This window comes from Gopherus flavomarginatus, chromosome 5, assembly GCF_025201925.1.
Source record: "Gopherus flavomarginatus isolate rGopFla2 chromosome 5, rGopFla2.mat.asm, whole genome shotgun sequence".
Lineage (NCBI taxonomy): Eukaryota > Metazoa > Chordata > Testudines > Testudinidae > Gopherus > Gopherus flavomarginatus.
In genome coordinates this window covers 121826169-121841878 of record NC_066621.1, presented here as the reverse complement: position 1 = coordinate 121841878, position 15710 = coordinate 121826169, and the positions used below count along the sequence as shown (strand labels likewise).

Sequence of the window (15710 nt, the reverse complement as noted above, 5' to 3'; positions counted from 1 at the left end):
TTTTCCATTTTATTTGGTTAAATTATTTCAAATCTCCCATCTAATATGACAATAACTTGCCAAGGCGATAGGTCATTAAGGCAAGCTGCCCTATTTGCTAAAAATCTTCACATTTCCTGCCTATTTACTATGAAAGTTATTATCCTTTTATGTTTTGTTTCTTTTAATAAAGATCTGAGAGCTATATGGGGAAATGTCCCTTTGCATTCTGAAAGCACAATCTAAAAAAAAAAAAAGATACTGGAGTTATGTTAATTTAATAGTAAATCTTTTTTTATTGTCATTTCATTCTTTTGCCTCAGGATAAACAGATAAGCAGTGAAGAAGATCATTTGAGGAGGATGGAGGAGGCCAGATTACAGCTTAGGGATCAGCTGCATTGTCTAGAGACAGAGCAAGAATCCATTCTCACCATGATAGGAAGTGAAATTGATGCAGCTTGTGAAATCCTTTCCGGAGACTCTGTGGAGAAATTCAAAGTAATTATTAGTTTTCAGTCTGCCTTAGATTTTTAGTTTGCTACCTAATAGGTAACTATAATGGAATTTTTATGCATGGCTGCTTGTAGTCACATGTTTGCTACAGATAGTTTCTTGAGTAAAAGATTTCAAATATGACAGGTGACACAATTTAAAAAAAATATGGTATTAAGCGTGTTATGGAATTGTGGCATTATGCATGTTGCTATGTATCTTATAGAGAAATAACACAAGCCCCCTCATGTGCATCACCAGAAGTTATTTTCAGTTGCCAGTCTTTTTCTTCATAAATAATGATTTCCAATTATTGTTGGTTGATGTGAAATGACCTTCCTTGTAGCAAACTGCATCACATTGGCTCAGAGGGGAAAATAACAGTGTTTGACACTGTGCATTAACTTTCTTACTGTTTTGCTTGGAAATGATGTTCAGATCTCAAAATAGTGGGTCATATCACTAATGCTTTCATATTTTTGTCTTATCTCTGTCATATGACAAGTAGTTAAAAGAGAAAGTGTCAGCATATTTCAACCCCTAGGGTATTCATTAATAGACCTCAGCATGCTGCTCTAGAAATTAATGAAGATAATCTTTGGTAAAGTATCTATAGTTTCTCAATAAAGATTCAGAAATTCAGTTTACTAAAAGCAGCAAAGAGTCCTGTGGCGCCTTATAGACGAACAGATGTATTGGAGCATGAGCTTTCGTGAGTGAATACCCACTTCGTCGGATGCATGTAGACGAAGTGGGTATTCACCCACGAAAGCTCATGCTCCAATATGTCTGTTAGTCTGTAAGGTGCCACAGGACTCTCTGCTGCTTTTACAGATCCAGACTAACGCGGCTACCCTTCTGATACTCAGTTTAATAAAGTATTCTTTCTTAGAGTCAAACTTTTTTTATTTTAAAAATTCTGTTTGTTTAATAAGATTGGTAGTACAACAGAAAACATTTCTTATGTTTATTCTTGTGAACAGTGTGTTTCAAATTTAAAAGTCATCATATATTTTCTAATATTACAAAAATGGAGAATGGAGATAGTTACACTTTATATGCTTTATACTTTAACACACGTTCTTTTATCACTTAATGCTGCATGGTTTTGAAGAGTCTAAATGTTGTTGCTACTGCTGTAGTGTACTTTCTTTAAAAAAAGGGAAAATAGACTTTTTTCAGCATGGAAATTTCTCTAAATATTTTGAAAATATTCAGACTCTGGAGTAATGAGCTGAGTGTGACATCCTGGTAGACAGACATCAATCTGTTTAAATGTTTCACCACATAATAAAGCGCAAATTTCCTAACTTTCCTTCTTTCATGAACTCCCAAGTTCGGATTTCTAAAGTCTACCAAGCAGCACAGATGGAATTATTGTTTTAATGTACATGGTTCCTAGAAATTACAGTTAACTTGGAATTTAAAAGTAATGCCAAAGTATAGAGGTTTTGTTTTCATTTCAAAAGAAAGGTTTGCATGTCAGTTTCTCCTGACTCATCCAGTTTCATCAAACCCCTTAAGTTGCATGCCATTTGGCAAGCTTAAAACGTATCTGAGCCACTTGATCTTAGTTTTAGCCCATGAAGGGGACATCATTTTTATTACAGCAACATAATTTATTGCTCTCTTCCCATATTGGCACAGAGTAGCGGTGTTGTATGGAGGTAGTGCAATTGGCTCTGGGAGAAGGAGGGAAAACATGGCTCTCACTGGACTTCAGTAATGCTCCTCTCTCCAGCACTATGGGTTCTGTCAAGGGCTCTGGAAAGTTTTAACCCAAGTCCTTTTCTTCTAGGAGTATCACTGCAATCTTGTTGTCTTGTGAGGGTTTAAGAGGAAGATAATGAGGCTATTGGAGGAAGCTAGAATCTCTAGTCTTCATCCACTGAATTCTCCCAAAAGCAAAAACCTGCCCAGACTTACTAGTTGTCCCAGAGTAGAGTTTTAACTTAAAGAATTCTAGATAAACTGTTGGGATTTATTTTTTTTTCATCCAGTCTTTTGCTGCCACATGAACTCCCCTCTGCTTCCCACCTGCAAAAAAAAAAACAAAAAAAAAAACCAAAACCCCTCAAATATTTTGACTCTCTCAATATGCAAACCAGTACAAGAGGTACAGTAGTAGAACCCACTTAAATAGTGTTAAAGGAATATATTTCTTCCAAAAAAAAATTTGACTTGCTCGAAAGAAGCCCCATATAGGCATACAGCAAGTCCTCTTTGCATGAATACCAGATAAAAGTATCTCAGTCCAACAAGTATTGTAAATTAAACAATAAATAAAGTCATACCACTTTGAGATGGAAAAGAGCAGGATATATAAGGCATGATACAGGTTTGTTCTCTGCAAAAGAGGATATGTCAGATGTTAAATGGACATTGAACTTAACTAGACTTCCATTAAATATACATATCCGTGCAAAACACAGATTTTTTTCTACTTATTTAAAAAGAAGTAATGAAAAACAGCCCACTAAAAGGAATAGATGTGTTTATTAAAAATAAATAATATTCTCTTATTAGCAAGTTTTAATTTATGGTATAGTTGGATTTAAAAGGGATTGGTGGAAGAGAGTTATGGCAGGCCATCTGATATGATTTGCTAATGAAATACCCAGTACAGGTTTATCTTCTGTCTTCCTTAGTAATTTTATTATCTTAATGTACAAGAAGGGATATGTAAGAACTTGTAATCATCAATCTCAAATATATGAAGTGAGTATGGTATCTTATAGCTGGAATAGAAGATAACACCATCACAATGGAATAGCAAATATTGAGTTTTTATTGGTGCCCACTGTACATTTCTCTCACTCTGTGATAAAGCAAGAAATGTGTAATTAAATTAAGCAGTCAAAATCTCATGTTCTATTCCAGAAGAAAAGCCAAATTGCTAACAATGAAATCACAAGCAAGAATGGCTTGTACTACTTCTGTGTTACGCAATGTTGTGCCATACAGTCTGGAGGAAATGAGGTTGGATGACTGAACCTAGTCTTTTTAAAAAACAAACAAGCAAGCAAGCATTTTAACATGTGATTGAGATCAATAGTTGTAAAATGAACTTCCCTGTAATTAAACATAATTTTCACAAAGGGGCACCGAGAATATATATCTTGATGCATTTTTGTTGGTACAGTACAACTATAATCTAATAATAATACATTTAAGCATTTTGAGGATGTTCTAATCACATATTGTTGTAGTGATCATATGGATAAAGTGGGAAAAATAACAGAATTACTATGTACCAAATAACTGTTGATCTGAGTTGCATTTTAAACAAGAATTATACTGATGACACTGCATTCTTTATCCTGTAAACATTAAAGTTTAATGTGTCTGATATAAAATTAAACAGCTCTTTAAAATATTTAGGAATAAACCATCCAACACTGATCTTCAGTAATGATTTTTTGAACTAGTGTGCTCATTTTGTTGAGTAAATAAGAAAAAATTCTCCTTTGTGTCAAATTTTTTTTTCCAGGCAATATCACTTACACCTGGGTTACAGAATGACCCTCATCGCTGGTTAGCAGAAACAAAGGTAACATCATCTATTGGATATTACTAGATAAAATAATATTTAGCTGGTTTTGGTCACTAAAAATGGTATTTGAACATTGCAGTTAAAAAGGGGTGGAGGAAGAGAGAAAAAGAAAAAATTCAGAAACCTGTAACATTTCTCTAATAGGTATATTGATATTTCCAGCTTGATGACTGGCCTTTCAAGCCAATAGATGCTAATGATTTTTTTCAGCTGAAGGTCTTTGGCTATCTCTTGCTGGGTAGCCATAGGGGATTTCCAGTGTAAAGAAGTGTCATCATATTTCTGAAGGGTATCAGGTTTTAGCCTTTTTATTGGCCTTTTTATTGGCAGTTGTGGTCCTTAACATCAATAAGCAATAGATACTTGTAGAGCCAAATTTACAGCATTTCTCCCTTATTTGTGCTCACTAAATTTGAGCACACCCAAATCCTGAGCACCCAGCAAAACAAATGCATTTGTGGGTGAAATGATGAAAGCCTGCTGAAAATGTGATCCTTTGGTTCTGGATTGTCTTTTCTCTTCAATCAATTCTTTTGGAGTAAAACAAGGTAAGTTTATAGTCCACAGGCATGCTTCTTTCCATAGGGTTATAAGAAAAGCCAAGACATGTTTTGTTGTAAAGCAGTTTTGTTTTATATCTAAAGGCTTTTAGACTGGATTCTTGAAAAACGTGCTATTTTCCTTTAATCCTTCTGCTAAAGCCCATGACTCTCATAATGTGAGTACACACATGCTTGGAAATCTCTTATGAGCCTGCCAACCCTGGCATGTGAGCGTACTGTAAGCTTTCATTTCTGTGCCTCAGCTTAATGGTTCAAAGAGATGACTGGTAACTTCTAACCCTTGCTTTTTTCTTTGCAAGCCCTGTAAGCAGTCTTATCCAGTATCTTTTAATAGGACTAAGCTTCTCATGATTAAAATAGCTTTTATACTGCATGAAACAAACCTTTCTCTCTGCAGTGTAAAAGGGTCATGGCAGTGGAAGAAAAGTTGACCAACTGACTGAGAAGAAATTGAATCTGTTTGCTAGCAAGATGGATTAAGGTTATTGATGGGCTAGCATGTAATAGACATAGATCAAGAATGAATATCACTATAAATAATACAGATAAGATTTTGAATCAAGAACTGTACAGGAAACAGTCTCCTATTCAGGTAGGTGCAGCTTACATCTTAGGCAGTATTAGAAGGACCTTTCAAAGGGCATTTAGTAATTGTTTTCATAAATCTGCCAAATGAGTTTCTTTAGTTATTGGTAGAGGAGACCTGAAATGAAGGGGAATAGAAATACTGCACTTCTGTAAAATTGCACTTTATATATAAAAGATTATATTTCTGGGCTGAATTTCTGATCACCTGGAATCACTTGAATTCTACGTCCAGGTCACTACATTTGCTGATGAATATTGGAAAGAAGGGGACTTTTGTTTGTAACATTTCTGAAATCCAGATTTTGTGTTCCCTGGTTTTTCTTTGAATGATTGCATATATGCATTCCACTCTTATTGTCAGTGCACCCACTTCAGTGCGTGGCTGTCAAAAACTTTTCCCCTCAGTGGTATCTGTTGAGTGGCTGGAGTTCCCCATGCTGTATACTCCACTGTGTGTAGTTATAAAAGGCAGAACTACCTTTAGCCTCCTCTAGTTCCTTCTTCCGCCCCTGATTGTCATTAGAACTCTGTTTTCTACCAGAACTGTTATTTCTCTCAGCCTTTTTGAATGTAGTGTATAGTGTTAGCCTAGTCTTAGTAATGTTATGAAAGTAAGTTTTAACAGTATTATAGATATTTTTTTAAACTTTTTTTTTTTTTAAATTCTTGTTTTCACTGCTCAGGGTATTTTCTATGAATGAGGTATGAACGAGGTATGCCCTGGTCATTAGATTTCAAGCCATGTGCTTTTGGCTCCAGGCCTATGCCCATGAGTACCCTGCACAACAGTTGCCTAAAGTGCTTGAGAGATGCATATATGAGGAACCGGTGCCAGGCTTGCAGGGAGTTCGAACCTAGGATAAAGAAGAATAAGGAGGCTAGGCTAAAATTCCTGCTGATTAAGGCAGTGTTCAGGCCACTGTTGGTGCTGTCCCAGTCTCACTTGGTGCTGAGTATTGTGGTTTAAGTAAGCAGTGCACCTAGTGCTGTGACCCTTGAATGGGTCCTGGCATGGGAATCTGGCCAGGACAATTGGACCCTGCCCTGCTTCAGTGGCCATTTTGGAACTCTTGAGGGTTTCCCCAGCTTCCAGATCTTCCCAACACTGTGCATACTCAATGCCCTCATCTAGAAGGGCTGAATCTGTTTCAAGACTGGTATCAAGCATTAAGAGGAAGTTCCAGATACAGAGCAACAGCTGGTAGAAGAGATTCTATACCCCCAGTCTTGGCTTCCTCTTCAAATGAGGCCATTTCATCTGGCACAACTTCACATCCTCCTGGTGATTTTAAGGTTTGTCATGAGTTATTGAAAAGAGTTGTTGCAGGCTTAGGTGCACAGCTTGAAGAGGTCAGGGAGACCTCAAGTTGTCCTTTTATCATCGGTGGGGCCCTCTATGGTAGCTCTGCCAATTAACAAGGTGATACTAGAGCCAATAAAGGCTTTGGGGGCAGACTCTATCCTCTTTGCCTTGAACCTCTAAAAAAAGTGGAAAGAAAGTATGATGTACCCTCCCAAGGGTTTGAGTATGGTATATTCACCCACCTTTGGGCTCATTAGTCATCACAGCAGCTAATGAGAGAGAATGACAGGGACACCAGGCTGCCGCCCCCAAATCAAAAGACGACTGGACTTATTTGTCAGAAAGATTCATTCAACGGGGGTTTGCAGCTGCATATTTCTATCTAACAGGCTTTCTTGGGTTTTATTTGTGAGGTTTGTGCAAATTTGTGAGGTTCCATGCAAAAGTTAAAGGAGCTCCTTCTGCAGAACGCTAGGCAGGAGTTCCCTTCTCTGGTCACTGAAGGTAGACTGATCATGGGAACTTCACTACAGGTGGGGTTGGACGCAGCAGACTCTGCAGCTAGAACCATGGCTTCTGCAGTGGCCATGTGTAGATCATCCTGGCTGCAGTTTTCTTGTCTCACAATGAAGTCCAGACTACTATCCAAGGCTTGCTATTCGAGGGTCCTTCTCTATTCTTGGACCAGACGGCCCATTCCGCTGCTCTTCCACAGGACCTATCAAAAAAGAGTTATAGGTGTACGTGTCCCTCGCCTTTTGTTTTGGCACTGGGCCCCTCAAGACACCCAGGAACCACAAAACAAGTATTTTTAAGAGCCTGTTGAGGTTGGCATACCAGTCTCCATCTTTCCAGGCCTGAACCCTCTCAGCATTGCAAACTGTCTCACTTCTTCGGCAGTGCTTGGTCCTGGATTACTTGGGACAAGTGGATCTTGAGCATGGTGGAAGTGGGATATATTTTCTAGTTTGCTTCTACTGCTCCCGCCCACCATCCCCCTCGTTCCCTCTTCAGGGACTACTTTCATGAAAAACTCCTTATCCAGGAGCCATAGAGGAGGTTCCATGTAGCATCAGAGGGAAAGGGTTTTATTCCCCATGTTTCCTAATCCCCAAAATGTCTCAGGTCAATTTCAGATCTGCGTCATCTCAACAATTCTTAAAAGGGATAAAGTTTTGCATGTTCACCCTAGCTTCTATTATCCCTTCCCTGGATCCCAGGGACTGGTATGCTGCCCTCAATTTAAAAAATCCCTACTTCCATGTAGCAATCATTCAAGCTCATAGGAAGTACCTCTGATTTCTGGTAAATCAGAATCATTGTCAGTTCACTGTACTACCTTTCAGCCTGTCAGCAGCTCCCAAGGTCTTTTATAAAGGTCATGGTGGTAGTAGCTGCATTCCTCTGAAGATCAGGAATGCAGGTTTACCCCTACCTTGTCAAAATCCAGTCCAAACTGCAAGTGCAGAGCAGTGTTGCCCCAAGCCAGTCAACATTCAATCCTCTGGAGCTGTTAATCAATACAGAAAAATTATACTCTCAAGTACAAGACCCTGTTTCACCATGGGATCCGAATTTAATATTGTCAAGACGTATGGGTCCCCCATTTGAATCATTGACTACTGTTCACTGTCGCATCTATCAATGAAGTTGGCCTTTTGGTGGCCATTACCTTGGCCAGAAGACTAGGGGAGCTGTGGGCATTAATATCAGGATTTTCACATACAATCTTTTTTTAAGGACAACATTTATCTACATCCTCATCTGAAGTTTGTCCCAAGGGTGTCTTCCTCTTTCCATGTCAACCAGCCAATTTATTTGCCTGTATTCTACCAAAACCACATATGACCAGGGAAAAAGAGCATTTGCATGCCTTGAACATCAGAAGAACCTTGGCGTTTTACCTGATCAGAACTAGACACTTTTGTAAATCCTGTCCATAGCTGTGACAGGCAGAGTAAGAGGTCAGTCAGTCTCCACTAGAGAATTTCTTCTTGGATCGCATCCTGCATACATATGTGCTATGACTTGGGTAATGTTGCGCCACCTGACAGAGTCACAGCTCATTTGATGAGGTCACAGTTGATCTTGGCAAATTTTCTGGCACAAGTTCCAGTTGCAGACATTTGTAGAGCAGTGCCCTGGTCTTTGGTCCACACATTTGCCTCTCACTATGCTGTGACTCAAGACTCCAGAGATGATGCTAGAGTGGGACAAATTGTGCTCCAATCTCTATTGAAATAGACTCCAATCCCACCTCCTACCTGACAGTTTGAGAGTCACCTAGATCTGAATGCACATGTGCAATCACGTGAAGAAAAAAAATATTTCCTAACCTCTTCCATAACTGTTGTTCTTTGAGAAGTGTTCTGATGTCAATTCCACCACCTGCTCTCCTGCCTCTCTATATCAGACTAACGACAAGAAGGGAGAGGCTAGGGATGGCTCTGCTTTTTATACCTGCACGCAGTGGTGTGTGAGGACAACAGGGAGAGCTCGAGGCACACAACAGATACTGTTGAGTGAAAAATTTTCTGATGGCTGTGCGCTGGATGCACCAACACCAAGAGTGGAGTGGACATGCGCAATGCATCTCAAAGAACAACAGTTATGGAACAGATTAGTAACCATTTTTTTCATAGCTAGCTGAGGAGAAAAAAGATAAACATTGTTTTGGTTCTGTGTGTGTGTGTTTGAGTGACAGAGTAACTATTCTGTAATTGAAGTTACATCAAGATTTGCCCTTAGAGCAGGACTAAAAATCCACTGTGTTTCATACTTCAGTGGTTGAATTTAGTCTCCACATTTGGCACAGTAATTCTTCATAGGACAATTGAATTTTCCGTGCAATGTTTTCCATGTCTTTTTAACTAACTTTTGCAGAGGCACAGTTTTAAAATGCTCCCTTTTTGAAATTTGGTTTTATGTTCCTCATGTATCATTAGCAACAAAGAATCCTGTGGCACCTTATAGACTAACAGACGTTTTGGAGCATGAGCTTTCGTGGGTGAATACCCACTTCCTCACATGCATCTGAGCTGCAGGTGTTTTCACAGTGCTACTGTAATCATGACATTGTCATCTTTGTATAGGCTGTCCCTGAAATTGGTGATTTTTCACTCATTCAGTGGAAAGGCTCAAATTCCATTTTTAATTATGACCCGAGGCTGGAGTACAAATTTTGGACATATTATCCTCAGTCCCCATGTATGAGGACAGAATCAAACTTGTCTTTAGGTACTGCATAAAGTACTGCAGTATCTACAATTTTAAACGATTTGTTCTGCATCCTGTTGTCACATTCATTATCATTCAGGGTGGAATCTATTCCCCTTTAGAATCTCACTTTTTCTGTCCTATGTTTTTCTTCCTTCCCCATCTTCTTTTCTCTGTTTCTTCCCTCCTTCTTTAGTTCTGGGAATTTATGGGTGTAGAAATGACTTTGTTCAGGTTTAACTCTTTAAACACTCAGCTCTGAATTGGAGTGGAGACAGTGGGAATAGTGCCTTTTTTGTTGTTCTTGTAGCTATTGTAGTTTAATCTATATACCTTAATGGATTCTTTATGGTATTTTTTCACTGGACAATGCGTTATGTGGTTTTAAATTAAATGCTTTTTTCACCCAAAGCTATGAGCTGACACAGGTACGTATAGGTCAAATGGCTTCTGACCTTAAACTGTGAGTAGTGAAATTGTGACTTGAACCTATTACAGTCACCCCAAACCTATCTCTCCATTTGTGTTTTCCAGACCCTGGTCTGTAACTGGTAGACCATAGGTCCATTCTTAGTATTTTGAGTTACATAAATTTTAAGAGTAGATTTCTTGTTCGATACTTGAACTCGTCCATGGCAGTGATGCGGGTGTTGTACTGATCCATGGTACATTGAGATGTTTTGAGCTTTGCAAAAGCACAAGACTTATTGGAAGTTGTAATCTCCATAGGCCCCAATTTAATACAAAGATTTAATATTTAATACATTTTAAAAAAAATTTACTAGAAGATATAAAAGGCTTCAGGCCAAAGCTGTATTTGTAAGTTCAATAGCTCATGTGTTCCTTCTGCTGTTCATGGGTCAACCAAACCATTTGAGTTTGGGTCAGTTTATAGCTGGGCATTTTTTGCTTAGAAGCTCTGGTTTCAATGTTAGAGCCAGATTTTGTCAGGGCACTTTGTATAGGTACCCTTCCCAAAAATCAATGCCTGTGTGATGAAAATATGGGGCAGAAGTCATGCATCCCATTCGTTGTTTCCCTTAAATCTGTTAAGAGAATATTTTGGAAGTTCAGAGAGACTTAATCAAGCAAGGTGAATGAGGAACATGATGGTAATTGAAACTTAATGTCAATAAATGCAAAGTAATGGAAATTGGAGGGAAAAATTAAATGGCTTGTACACATTACAGAGTTCTAAATTAATTGTATAATTTCAAGAATGGGACCTGGGCTTCACTGAAGACATCTCAGTGAAGACCTCTGCTTGGTGCAACTACAGTCAAAAAAGCAAACAAGATGTTAGGTTGTATAAGGAATGAAGAATATGGGAATAGTATAAGGCCCTTATATAAATTAGTGGCATGGCCTCATCTTGAATACTGTGTGCAGTACGGTCATCATATCTCAAAAGGATATTGCAGGACTAGAGGGAGTTCAGAGAAGTGTGACAAGAATGATCAAGTACCCTGGAAAAGAAACTGAAGAGAAATGGAAAAAATTCAGATTATTTTCCTTAGGAGATAATAGAGGACATGATAAAAGTGGATAAAATAATGAATGACATAGAGAAGGTAGATGGGAAACTTGAGCTCACCCTATCTCATAACTCAAGAACAAAGACATTAATGAGATTGAATGGTGGGAAATTCATAACTCAGAAAAGAAAATACTTTTTCACACAATATATAACTAACCTGTGGAATTATCTGCCACAGGAAGAAATTTAGGCCATTAATTTAATAAAATTCAAAAAGGGATTCGACATTTATATGGATAACAAAATGATTGTAAGTTATTGTAATTAATGATAAAAATGTTGTGGAAGAGCTATTAAACCTCATGCTTCAGGGGTTAATCCAGTCTCTAACTGCTGGAGATCAGGAGACCTTATGTGGGAGGCAGATTTTCCCATGTTTACTGACTGCTTGTTTCTTACCCCTTCCTTTTGAAGCATGGCCATGTTGCTGGCCATTGTCAGAGACCGTTATCGGTCTAGATAGCTGTTGGGTCTGATCCACTATGGCAGTGCCTATGTTCCTCTGCAAACCAAGTGTTGCAGGAATCAGGCCATCACATTCCGGGGTGGGGCCTTTTCACGAGGCTGCCTGTACGCCATATCCCCTCTGAACCAGAAATGGCCAATAGACTCACAGCCTGCAAGCTTATCCTCCTGGAAAAAATCATCTACATGTTTGGCTTGAGCATGCAGTTGCTGCCAACCAAAATATATGTGCACATTTTAATTTGCATGTTAAATCAGAATTTGTCCTTTAATATGTTTTAAATATTTCTTTTTAAACTTGTATAGCAATAGTTGTTATAAATCAGTAAGCTGATTCCAAATGTTCTTGTTCTTTCAGTGTAGAATTTAAGTCCTAGTATTTTTATTAAAATTCTCTCTCCTTTTTAGTGTCACATAAATTTGTTCTTCTCTAGACTAAACTTCAATGGATGTGTGAAGAGGTGAAAGAGAGAGAAAGCAAGGAACGGAAGCTGCGGCGCCACCTATTGCAGAGTCGAGAGCAGCTTAAGCACTTGACATTGAGCAAGGAGTGTGAACTTCAATCTCTCTTTGAACAAATAAAAAAGCAAGAACATATCCTGGAGGAAGTTAACAGAGAAAAGAGAGGTGAGCTGTCCAGTTCATTTTTGTTAATGAAGAAAGAGAAAGAGGGGAGAAATGCTGATCTTGAGAATTACCAAAGTACATCCAAATCTGCCTGATCTGGTAGTCATTAAGAAGTCCAGTTGGTGACTTGCTAGTGATAACTAGGGAAACAGAGTTTTGTTTCCTCTTGGTTAAGTTGGCATGTTCTGCCAACAGCTATATTTCAGTTCAGTAGATGTCTGAACAACACATGGGTTTTCGAAATGGGAAGTAGACATTCAGTTTTCATATTTGAGGCATATCATGACCAAGAACATTAGTAGAAATTATAGAGTAGAGATAGGAGGTAACATTGCTAGGAGCTTACATTATCTTTGCCTTCATCCTGCTTTTATCTGTAAAATAGATTATTCTCAAGTAATCTCTTTTTTGTTATACAAAAATATGAAGAGCTTGTTTTGGAATTTTCTCATTTTTTATTTTTATAGTCATAGCTACTTTTTTCTCTCATGAACCACATAAATAGTATTGTTTGTCATAATGATGGCCTATTAAAAATGGAAAATAGAAAAATGGTAAATGTCAGAGGATGTCCTGAATTCCTTTTATAATGGTCTAATGAAGCCTGATTACAAGATTTATTGGTGGTAAATGTTGTCTTGTCTCTTACACATGTTAAAATACTGAAGAAAATAAGCTTTGCGTTAATTTAAATGAGTTTTAACCAGTTACATGTGGAATGAAAAAAAGACAAAAATAAAACCGGAGAAAATATTTTTTTAAATTAACTTTGCATGTTGGAAAATAGGCATTTAACCTAATTTAAACGAAGACATTTTTTAATGGAAAAGAGGCTAAGGAGTCCATCTCGTCAAATACCTGATTGTGCCATTATATTATTAGCATTATTATTATTGTTGGAACTCTTCTCATTCCATTTTCTTAGGCCTATGATGTCAAGCACATTTGAGGGCTGTTTTCTCTCTTCTCTTGGAGATTTTTCTGTGTTTGCACACAGATACCAAAGAAACAGCTGATGTGGTACCTCATTATTTTTTGGGGGGGGTGGGGAGGGAGTTTACCTTGTATTATGATCACACTGTTTATATTAATTCGCCAGAGAGAAAACATATAATTTCTTCCTGGTTCAATAATCTTATTTCAGTTGCCTTTTTTTTTTTAGAAGATTATGTTTTGGATTTTCCCCAAGTTAGTGGTGAGTGAACCTGGTAAAAAATAATTTGGAAGGATCATCTTGTGATTAAGGCCTTAGAGTGGAAGATTTTTTTCTGTTTCTGGCCCTGCCACAGACTTGCTGCGTGACCTTTTGCAAATCACCTCATGTCTTGGTGCTTCCATTGTTCATCTGTAGAATGGAGTTAATACTTTGTTGTTATATCACAAGGTCCTCACATCCTGTGGTGCTGTCACTGAAAAATCAATATGCAAAAATGCCAAACACAGGCAACACCAGGACCTAAAGAAATGTATACTTTATTTTTTGGATCTGTGTTACTAAAGTGTGTTGAATATTTTTGAGAAAGCTCTTTATTAAAAAGATCTTGCATTTATATAGCACCTTTCCTCCTGAAGGGTCCAAAAGCAACATATAACACTGAAAAGCAGCCACCTCTGGGATAGAGGGTAGCAGAGAAGAGCTACTCAACAATATGTGGCAGGAACTTTTTTGGCAAAACATACCAGACCTATACCAACAAAAAATGTCTTTAAATTTTTGACATATACAAAGAGCCTGTGTTTTTTAAGGTGTTGATCACAGTAAATTGCATAATACTCATTCTGGCTACCTCAGAAGGATGAATGGCACAACTGACCATGTTTGGATTTGGCCCTCCTGTGATTTTTAACCTGGAAACACCAGCAATTTGAAACTTGAAAATGGGCAGGCATATTAGCTGAGTCCAACTATTAGAATGGAAGGATGAGTGGTAACATTTCAGTTTTGTACGTTGCTTTGGGATATCAGGATGAAAGGTACTATATAAAAGTAAGATATTATTTAAATGATATTTCTCAGCAATAATAAACAACAAATTTTATTGTTACAGAACCTTTAGCAGTATGGGAATGATAGTACTTACTGCTCACTTAGGAAGGACTAGATGGCACATAGTCATCTAAAAATCTCTTTTGTTTTTGAGTAGGTGCATTTTGTTCAGGCTGGGACAAAGTTGGAGAAACAATTTAAGGCCCCAAGTAAACAGGTTTAGAGTCCAGTTTCAGCAGGCCTAATAAGTAACTTTGTCAATGTGAGTGAACAGATTGAGAAGAGAGGAATTAGAGAGATGTAAATCTCCTTGATAATTTGTATATAGTACCATATATTCAGAACTGAGATTTGAATACTTTTTTGTGGGTGAAAGGCAAGCACCCATTAATCTTACAAAGGCAAATCCATTTTTATTCCACCATGGTAAGTTCAAGTGATCAGAACTGAACCAGAACTTCGTGTTTCATCAGGCCTACACCATCCACTACTTTAAAGTTGCTCCTACAGCTTTCTGTTCTTTCATCTATTACATTCTCATAACTTTTGGACTGTTAACCTTTATATAGGATTCATGTCTTGTGTGTTTTGTTCATGTACCTGAAAATCCTCCTGTTCACACCAATTTCCAGCTATTCACATCTGTTCTTAATATGTGACTGATTCCATTTTGTCCTAAGGAAAGACTTGTTAGACATCTCCCAATCCAGTACTTTTACTCAGTATTGTTTCTTTGTAAGTTAATGATTCCAGAGTAGACGGAAACTATTTCAATAGCTTGTTCTCTTGTGCCATTATGTTGTGTCCTGACATGCTAAAGTCGAAATATTCACAGGACTCAACTACATCATACTGTGTAGAATTGAATTCCACATCGCTTCATGTGCCCCTTCCTGTGCCCAGTTGTTCTTTCCTTATCATGAGTAACATGATGCTATGCTTCTTAATTCTTTACTTTGCCTTATCTTTGGACTCTTGGAGGATAGGGAGATATTTATTACCAAAGTGTGTGATATTTATTACCAAAGTAATAGTCCTCTTATTTGCCCTACTACTTTAGATATTGCCTCTCTTGATGTGATAATCTCTCAAAATGGCCATATTGTTCATGTGGGCGCCTACGTTGTGTCCCTGCCAAAAGCATAAATTTTAGCCACAATTACTTGTTTTCTGTTTATTGCTTTAAAAGTCTGTCTTCGATGTCCGCATTAGAAAATGTAGACTTAATGTGTTCTCTGTTAATTTAGCTGAGCTTGTTAGAAATCTTGCATTTTTGATTTGCTCAATTTCTGTATTATGTGAGTTTTCCTGTGGGCTGTTTTCACTGAAGAATCTAGATTGGTTGGTTCATTCATTCATTCTGTAATTAGTCACCCCAAGCTTCATTGCAGGTAGTTA

General features: G+C 37.8%; 1 protein-coding gene across 7 annotated transcripts in view; it reads left to right on the top strand.

The window, feature by feature from the left end:
- CEP128 (centrosomal protein 128) overlaps positions 1-15710 on the top strand; it is a 418732-nt gene that overhangs the window by 158663 nt on the left and 244359 nt on the right. For 6 of the 7 annotated variants that reach the window (XM_050953220.1, XM_050953226.1, XM_050953223.1 and 3 more), the window contains 3 exons: positions 303-479; positions 3964-4023; positions 12133-12325. In XM_050953220.1, coding sequence (XP_050809177.1) covers positions 303-479; positions 3964-4023; positions 12133-12325 — 430 coding nt within the window. Of the gene's footprint in view, positions 1-302; positions 480-3963; positions 4024-4986; positions 5112-12132; positions 12326-15710 lie in introns of those variants that run through there. The other variant, XM_050953228.1, reaches the window with a different exon arrangement.